The sequence below is a fragment of the Plecotus auritus genome (assembly GCF_963455305.1).
Source record: "Plecotus auritus genome assembly, chromosome: 8".
Taxonomy (NCBI): Eukaryota; Metazoa; Chordata; class Mammalia; order Chiroptera; family Vespertilionidae; genus Plecotus; species Plecotus auritus.
In genome coordinates, this window is record NC_137782.1 from 173,673,050 (window position 1) to 173,682,574 (window position 9,525).

At 53.7% G+C, this 9,525-nt stretch overlaps 1 protein-coding gene across 1 annotated transcript in view; it reads right to left on the minus strand.

The window, feature by feature from the left end:
- The window catches only part of GRHL1 (grainyhead like transcription factor 1), a gene marked incomplete at both ends in the record, with an annotated part of 38,976 nt that extends 29,719 nt beyond the window's left edge, over nucleotides 1-9,257 (minus strand). The window contains 4 exons of the mRNA XM_080683506.1: nucleotides 117-507; nucleotides 2,863-2,933; nucleotides 5,936-6,122; nucleotides 9,238-9,257. Coding sequence (XP_080539632.1) covers nucleotides 117-507; nucleotides 2,863-2,933; nucleotides 5,936-6,122; nucleotides 9,238-9,257 — 669 coding nt within the window. The remainder of the gene's footprint in view (nucleotides 1-116; nucleotides 508-2,862; nucleotides 2,934-5,935; nucleotides 6,123-9,237) is intronic.
- Between the last annotated feature and the right edge of the window lie 268 nt (nucleotides 9,258-9,525).

Below are 9,525 nucleotides of genomic sequence, written 5' to 3' on the forward strand. Positions count from 1 at the left end.
GCCAAACACTTCTGTTCCTAATCCACGCACTTCCGGCTGAGTTTCAGGCTTACAGAACAAGGAAGGGGTGGAACCCGATACTTAGGCACCGCGCGGCCCCCAGGAAGATGCGGTACCTCCTGCACGCCTTCTTTGAAGGTCTCCGAGAAAGTCGAGTCTGGCGTTCGCCTCTGAGCATTTGGGGGCTGAGCCGCAGAGCTGAACTGGTCCGCGTTGAGGTTCCGGTCGAAAACCACCACCCGCTCAGCGGGCTCGGGATGGTACACTGCTGGGGGGATCCCCACAGCAAAGCCGTGCGGCTGGGCTTCCGTCTTGATGGAGTGGGTCGGCATCGTTGCTATGGAGACGGTGACGGTTGTATCTGGAACCGTTAGGTGGCCTCTCTTATCGATGCCCAGTTGGCTGCCGTGGGGAAGGACGATGTTGAACGGCACGTTCTTCAGGACCTGCACTCTGTTTTCTCCGGCCGAGACGAGGGGCTGCTCGCTCCCGCTTGGCATGCCGTTTCTGTAAGAGACGGAGCCTGCGTCGCTGCTAACGGCACTTCGACAGCTTTTCCTACTTATTTCCTTACTCATTCATTCACTCATTCATTCATTCACTCATTCATTCATTCACTCATTCATTCATTCACTCATTTAAAAGCCTCACCCGAGGATATGTCTGCTGTTGTTGTTTGTTTTGTTTTTAAATATACTTTTATTGACGTCAGAGAAAAAGGGAGAGGACTAGAGAGAGAGAAATATCAGTGATGAGAGAGTCATTGATTGGCTGCCTCCTGCACCCTCCTACTGGGGATCTAGCCTGCGACCCAGGCAGGTGCCCTGACCAGGAATCAAACCCTGACCTCCTGGTTCTTGGGTCAACGCTCAATCACTGAGCCACAATGGCCAGGTAGGTATGTTTTTATTGATTTTAGAGACAGAGAGGAAGGGAGGGAGAGAAAAAACAACACATTGATGTAAGAGAGAAACATCGATTGGTTGCCTCGCATACACCACTGATGTCTCTCTTCCTCTCTCTGATATAAAAAATGTCCTTTAAAAAAAGTTGAAGAAGATAAGAGTAGATTAAACAAGAGGAATTATGTTGTGACTGTTCCAACATAATGGTACGTGTGGGTTTATAGTATTTCTCTACTTTTGCTGTTTGAAAAGTCCCATGATAAAAAGTAAAAATAAAAGCCATAAGCCCTTTGCCAAGGGGTAATTATGAAGATTAAACAGCAACATAGGAAATACTAGTAGAAGAACGCTTACTACCAAACCCTATCTGTGACTACAACCCCGACCACATAAAATATACGTGCAGACCCAAAGAGTAAAAACACAGACGCCGTCAGCACAGTGGGGTTCTGAGTGGCCATTCTTCCTCTAAAAATGTTCTATTGCTTTATTACTAACTAGAGGCCCGGTGCACAAAAATTCGTGCACGTGGGGGGGTCCCTCAGCCTGGCCTGCACCCTCTCGCAGTCCAGGAGCCCTCAGGGGATGTCTGACTGACAGCTTAGGCCCGCTCTCCATGGGGAGCAGGCCTAAGCCACAGTCTAGCCTCCCTTTGTGGGAGGCAACCGGGCGGGCCAATTAGGGGACGGCACTGGCCAGCGAGCGTCTGGCCCCGTCCCCATCACCCTGCCACTGCCTCTGCCACCGGCCTCCCTCTGCGGGAGGTGACCGGGTGGGCCAATCAGGGGATGGCGTCAGCCGGTGAGTGGCCGGCCCTGCCCCACCCTCCATAACCCCACCGCTGCCGCTGGTCACCGCCTCCCCTCAACGCCCCCTCCCCCCATCACCGTCTCCTCCCTCTGCCTGCTGGCACATGCCTTGGCTGGCCTGGCCCCACCTGCTTGCCAGCCCTGCCCCCCACTGACCGGTTGTTCCACCATTCGGTCGATTTGCATATTACACAGACTAGAACACAGGGCAATTTTTAATGTTTTAAAAATTTTAACCTTCACCTGAGGATATTTTTCTATTGATTTTAAGAGAGAGTGGAAGGGAGAGACAGACAGACAGAGAGAAACATTGATGTGAGAGAGACACATCAATTGGTTGCCTCCCACACATACCCCAGCCAGGGCTGGGGATGGAGCCTGCAACCGGGGTACATGCCTTTGACCAGAATTGAACCAGGGACCCTTCAGTCCACAGGCCAACCCTCTACCCACTGAGCCACACGGGCTAGGGCAAACACAGGGCAATTTTAAAGGTACACTTAAAAATTTTTTATGGCTATAACACCAAGCCTTTAGTTTTCTGCAAGTTTTAACCTGAAATATATATTTTTTAATATCTTCAACAGGAGTTTGGAATACAGTCGAATTTACTTTATTAAGTTTTGCTTACCAGGGGTGGGCAAACTTTTTGACTCGAGGGCCACAATGGGTTCTTAAACTGGACCGGAGGGCCGGAACCAAAGCAAGGATGGAGTGTTTGTGTGAACTAATATAAATTCAAAGTAAAGGAGCGGAGGGGAGAGCAAGAGAACCGGACAGAACAGCCGGATCCGGCCCGCGGGCCGTAGTTTGCCCACAGCTGGCTTAGGCAGTTGTTCAAGATCGTTGGTGCTCCGTTTTCTTAATGGACGCCTCCCCCCCTTGCTGCTGTAAGCCACATCCTTCCCAGAGAACATCCAAGACAAACAAGCAAACACTTATGCTAGCACTAAAAACACGCCTTTGGAGGCGGAGAAAGGCCACCCCCTCCACGGGAACTGGTCACTTCCAGAGCGACGGAATCACACCTGGTGAGAGGCCAGCCGTCATGAACCCTGAATTCAGACGGTCTCTTCCACTGGCACCTGTTCACGTGAACAGACGCTCCTCGCTGTCACCGACACCGGCATTTCTCCAGCAGACATTACCTTTTGCTGTGATCGGCCTCGGGGTGCTCGACGTCGGCCTTGGCTGTGGATGACCGTCTCTCTCTCGGCACCTGAGGTAGTGACACACGTGACAACAGTTCAATCCTTACTCCGCGAAATGCAGGCACAGCCTCCCGAACCCCAGGCTCCGGGGACAGGAGGAGCGAGCGGCATCTGCCCCCCAGAGCTTCCAGCCGCTCACCGGGTGGATATGCAAAAGCCCACGCTTAGTTGCCGAACAAACTCAGGGGTCACACACCGACTGCCCCGAGGGTGGGTTTCACCTCGTAGGAGGAATACCGCTGGCCTGGTTTGAGCCACTGACGGACGTAACGTAATGGACAGGAAGCTACTGAAACACACGGGGCTCTTTCAGCGTTCTCGCTGCTACTCTTCCTTTTGGATCGGAGGTCAGTCAAAGGGATCAGTCACCTAGCAGTGCCTCCCAAGAGCCAAAGGCTGGCTTCGAGTGACCGGTTTCTTTAGATACTTTGCGATTATCACGGTCCGTTACCCAAAGGACAAATCGAACCCAGTTTGCTCTATTCCTTTTGTTGTTGCTGCTAATCCTCACCCGAGGATCTTTTCCCACTGATTTGTAGGGAGAGTGGAAGAGAGAGGGAAAGACAGAGAGAAACGTTGATGTGAGAGAAACACATCGATGGGTTGCCTCCTGCGTGCGCCCTGACCAGGGCCTGGGCCGGGGAGGAGCCCGCAACCGAGGTCCTTGACCGGAATCAGACCCGGGACCCTTTGGTCTGCAGGCTGACGCTCTACCTACTGAGCCACACCGGCCAGGGCTGTTCTTTTTTTGATTCTGCTCTTCTTTGCACAGGCGGTGGAAGCAGGCAAACATTACTGGGAGTCAGTACTGCAGGCATCACCCCACTGAGACTTCCTCCCAATGTGCACTCCCAAACGGCTAAGATGTTTGAAACTTACTTTAGCCTTGAAGGGAAAAACTGTATTGTTTCCTGTGTTAATAATGTGCTTTTAAAGCTTTACCAGAGTTGTTACGTAAGAATGACTGATGGTAAGTCAGTTCATTGAAAAACAAACAAACAGCCCTGGCTGGTGTGGCTCAGTGGCTAGAGCGTCGGCCTGCGGACTGAAGGGTCCCGGGTTCGATTCCGGTCAAGGAGATGTACCTTGGTTGCGGGCACATCCCCAGTAGGGGGCGTGCAGGAGGCAGCTGATCGATGTTTCTCTCTCACTGATGTTTCTAACTCTCAACAAAGAGCCCTCCACCTGTCACAAGCAGCGTGACGTAGAGCACTACGAAGATGGTCTCCCTGAATGCACAGACACGAAAGCTTATCTCCTCCTCAGATGTAAAATACGCTTAGGGCCCTTTATTTAACACACACACACACACACACACACACACACACACGACCTCTGCCACTGGGATCATGGCATCAGTCTTCCCGGCACTCAGTTATAAACGTGTAACTTCAAACTTCCTAATTAGCACTCAGGAGCTTACGGCTTTTCCACTGATTGAGTCAATAAAACCGCCATCAAAAGAACAGATTACATAGTAAGTTCCACTTGGAGGGAACCTTCAGTGGCTACGCTGCCCAGACAGGCTTTCTCCCAGCACCATTAGTTACTCCCCACGCCTCCATTCTCAGGCAAAGAAAAAGATGCTACCTCACCCCTGAAGCACAACACGTCGCCCACGTGACCTCCTACCAAAAAAATAATTACATCTTTGTGCAGGTCCCACCCGAATTTTGACAACCACACCATCTTCTTGGCTCTCCCTCTGCATCTCTTGTGTCCGGGAAAGGAAAGAGGGCCAGAATGGACCAGAAGGCAGGCCACTGGTCAATCCAGGCGAAAGCATTAAAGAGCGACTGCCCGTTTTGTTTTTTTTTTAAGCTTTCTATGGGTTTGGAAGTTTTCAAGACAAAACGATGGCCAAAATGAAGCGTCCTAGGTAGCCGCCCCGCGTGTCTGCTATGGGTCAGAACTGCCACGTGGACCGCAGGCACAGCGCAGCCCCCGGGAGACGGCGCGGCACACCGAAGAGGATCGCTTTGGCACACACCAGCCCCGGCCTGGAATCCTGGCTACAGCACACGCGAGGGTGTGACCCGAGAGCAGCAGTGTTCTCCTCTGGGAACTGGGGGGAATGCCACGTACGCTGTCGGGATTCTGGAGGCATCGGAGCCGCGCACACAGTGTGAACACCCGGGCAGAGTCCCGGTGATCAGTGAGTGGCAGCGAGAACTGCGCGGACAGGAGGGCGATACAAAGCAGGGGTGTCGCCCGGGAGGCGAGGCTCAGGGGTTGAACATCAGCCTATGAACCAGGCGGCTGTGGTTCGCACAGGGCACAGGCCCGGGTGGCGGGCTCGATCCCCGGTGTGGAGCGTGCAGGAGGCAGCTGATCCATGATTCCCTCTCATCATGGATGCTTCTATCTCTCTCTCCCCCTCTCCCTTCCTGTCTGAAATCAATACACACATATTTAAAGAATAATAATAAGTAAATAAAATAAAACAGAACAGCGGTGTCATGTATGTGAACACGGTGTGAAACTCCTGCCAGAGGACAGACTGTTTAATGAAGACTCATCCGAATCTCTAGAAACAGGAAACAAAACCTATCCTGACCTGGGAACTGGGAAGTCCACGACCAGAAAACGCAGTTTGTTTCTCCTGAGGCCTACAACCAAACGCAACCCAAGCAAAGGCTTATCCTACAGCCTCGTTTCGGGAAAAGGAAATCGCCCCGGTTATGTCGGAACGGACCCTGCCGCTCTGACAGCACCGAGAAACGCCTCCAGTCAACGTTCGTCTCAGCGAGACACCCACCGTCTTCCTTCCCGCGGCCTCCCCGTCAGAGAGGGCAGGACGGCTGGCCACCTCTCACGACTGGAAAACAGCCCTTTGATTCTAGGATCGGAGATGCTCAGCTTTGAACCGTAGTCATTCAAAGCCCTCATTAAACTGTTTATAGTCACTGCAGAAGCAACGTGCAGGACACCCTCCCAGCAAATTACTGTTTTAGAGGCCGCTGAGCCAGGCGCACGGGCGGGCGTCGGGGCGCAGGGCGGGCGCACCGACCTTGTAGTAGTCATAGAGCAGGCCGAGCGCGGCCGCGCTGTCCTCGTCCCCGTTGATGCTCATCATCGCCTTGGTGGCTGCCGTGAGAGGGTTTTCCAGGAAGGACTTCCAGGCCTCATCCTCGCTGGTGTAGGAGCGCCGCGGGGGGTACAGTGCTTCATTCTGAAGAACCAACACTGGCCGTTTGCTTCAGGGAAAGTAAGAAAACAAACACATGTACGTATTTCTACTGCAAGGCAGCCTACGCTGATTTTTAAAGAACCACACAACCAATCCATTGATGTCCTCCCAATAAAAGAGGCCATTGTTTCGTCAATAACCCAATCAAGTAAATTAAGACCAGAAGCCTGGCCTGGGCGTGGCTCAGTCGTTGAGAGCTGACCTGTGAACCAGGGGGTCCCGGTTCACTTCCGGTCAGGGCACATGCCTGGGTTGTGGGCTCGATTCCCAGTGTGGGAGGTGCAGGAGGCAGCCGATCAATGACTCTCTCTCACTGATGTTTCTCTATCTCTCTCTCCCTCTCCCTTCCTCTCTGAAACCAATAATATATATATATGACAAGACCAGAAGACGGCCCACTTAGTTGTAGGCCGATGGGTCACCCAGGAAGATAGAAGGCATTTTGGCAGCCAGGGAAGCTGCAGCGAGCCCACACGTGGAACCAGGACCTACATCTATTTGGCAGGGAAAAAAGATACTCCAAGAAAATCCAGGCTATTCCCACACTCCACATAGGCCAACACCCAGGACACCAGGCAAGGCAAAACAGGGTTGATTCTGTTCAGCAGCGCCATCAGGCCGTACCCTCTTCAAGAGAACATGTGCGGCGCAGGCCTCATGCTGCTACACGTTACTCCGCTCTCTCCTGCTGATGCCATGCCTCAGAAACTCTCCCGCCGCCAGGGAGAGGAGGAGGGGCGGGAAGAAGAAGGGATACTCCGCTCAGTCCTCCGGGGGATAGGAGAAAGAATATTCTACTGATTGCCGGCAGATTGAGCATGGAATGTGGCCAAAGGGGGCTGTAAATCAATAAGCAGGCACAACGTTCTGGCCTGGGAGTTAACTGTTTATCTTGGAGATAAACGCTTAAGAATCTACAACAATAAACGGAGCCACTGAACAGAAAGATTTTTAAGAGAACAGGAGGGGAAATCTGGCTTTTAAAATCTCTACCCGTTTTCCACACGGGGCCAGACCTGTTTCATCTTAACACGGTAGTTTGGTGGGAAAATAATCCAGAGAAAACCAACGTGGGTCTTAGTAAACTCTTACAGAAGATCTGATTTAAGAGATTAAAGCAAACAAGACTGATTTAAAAAACTTGAAATGCAAACAGTCTCCGTTTGGCACTATTTATTTAATAAGTCAATAAAGAGAAAAAGTAGAACGCTCACTCCAGCCAAATGAAGTGCGTTGTTTTGTTTAAGGGGGAAAAAAAAAAAAAGTTAAATGTTCAGAACGACTCTGAAATGATCACTATTCTAACAAGCAAACCTGGGTTCTCATTGCGACAGACAAACGAAATACGTAAATTGCCTAAAGGTGACCTACCTCCTCTAAAAGTGAATGCAGAAAGACTCATTATCTTTTCAAGTCATCAACAAAGGTTAGGGCTTGGCAACCACCCAGGCCCTTTAAAAACAGATACAGGTTTTTAACACAGGAAAAGGGGGTGCGGGGGGAGGGGAATCCGACAACTTAATTTATCCTCAGTCAAAAGTAAGTCTTATTTCAAAGCCAATGTTTCTCCTCGTGGCTGGGCATCAAGTCCTGGGCGCTTACACTTGGTAGGAAAAGAAGTCTCGAGGTGGGGTACTATTTTAACACGGAACTAACACCAGGGGCTGTTTAGAAAAGAGAGGAAAAGCTAGAAGCACAGGAAGGGGCCATTCCTTCCCCGGGCCACCAGGGACCCAGTATGCCGGCCGCGGAACCAGGGGCGCCTGGGATGACTTGCCGGTGTTCCTGCTAAGCTATTATTAATAGCGCTAATAGCCACTTGCAACAGATTATGACAGCCCTTGGCTCATCCCATTCCCATAAAGCTAGTTTTTCAGCTTCCCTTCTCCCACGCCTAGCCCACATGTGTGAATCGTCTTGTGTGTGACCACCCTGACCGTGTCTCACGTTCCCAAAATGTGCCCACGGCCGAAAATTTGGAAATTTGCCTTATTAAACGTGTACATTAAGCAATAACTAGGAACCCGGCTGCCTCTGTCCACTTTCTCACAGGACACGCCATTGCTAGTCCTCAGGGCTCGTCCCTGCCTTGGGGGAGTCCTCTCATCGCTCATCTCGCAAAGACTTCCGATACGTTACTTCAAGGGGTAATTCAGAAAAATCAGAATATCCAAATGCACGTTCTACAACAAACGATTAAGATATATTCCACACTTAAATATCGAACCTGCTCATCCAGAAAAACAGCACACTTAAATACACTGATTTGGTTTGGTGCGGTTCTTTTAAATATATATATTTTTAATTTTGGAACAATGTTACGTTTACAGAAGAGCTGCCAAGAAAACACAGAACTATCCCTCACCCAGTGTCCCCTAAACGCAACGGCTTATGTCACCACCTTACATTGTCAAAATACGTCTTTCATCACACACTCCGAAAGGCGCGTTCGTCCGGTCCTTGCAAGCGCACCCCCCTGATGTCCAAGGTTCTGAGCGCGCGGAATCGGAGCCTGTGATGACCACCAACCGTGCGGGGGTCCCCGCGCATCTCCCAGCTCCACGTTCTCACTCACGGGAGGGAGAGACAGCGCGGGACCCGCGGCGGCACTGCCCCCGGCATCTCCCGGTGGCAAGTCTCCCTGGCCGGCGCCCTGACCCGGAGCGGCGGGGTCACCTGGAGACTCCACCTGTGCAGCCGCCGGCGCGTCGCCAGAGCTCCACGGGCTCCCACGGGGCAGAAGCAACCGAGGGCGAGCCGGTGGGGACGCGGGGCGGGCGTTAGGGCCGCAGCCCTCGAGGCCGGGCGCCCGGAGTCTCCTCCGCGCACCGGGCCACCGGGGAGCAGAGAGGGGGGCGCACCAGTGGGTGCCCCCCCGCCACGAGGACGCTGAAGGCGGGGGAGGGGAGGGGACTCCACGGAGTCCAGTCTCCAAGGCCAGGGTCCCCCAGGGGGCTTCGGTGGAACAATGGCGCCGAGGGGCTGAGAAGAACGGACGCGCGCCCCCTGTTCGCCCCGCGCCGCGCCCGCCCGTCCCCGCGCCCGCCGGCCTCGCTCCGCCGGGCCTCGCGGCAGGTGCGGCGGGCGGCGGGCGGCGGGCGGCCCGCGCGGCGCTCACTCACTTGTCGTACTCCTGTGTCATCGCGCTCGCTCGCCGCTGCCGGGCCGCAGAACTGGACTTTCGGGTTGGGACAGTACACCCGATCCGGGGGGAGGCGGCGGCGGCGGGTCCGGAGCGGCAGCCCCGACGGGTTGGGTTCGCTTTTCTCGCTCTGAGCGGGTCCGCGCGGGCTGCGCGCACTGGGAGCCCGGGCCCGGCCGCCCATTGGCTGGCGCCGGCGGCTCGGGGCGGGGCCTCGGGGCCGGGGCGGCCGGCGGCGCCTCCTGATTGGCCGGCGCGCGGGGCGCCC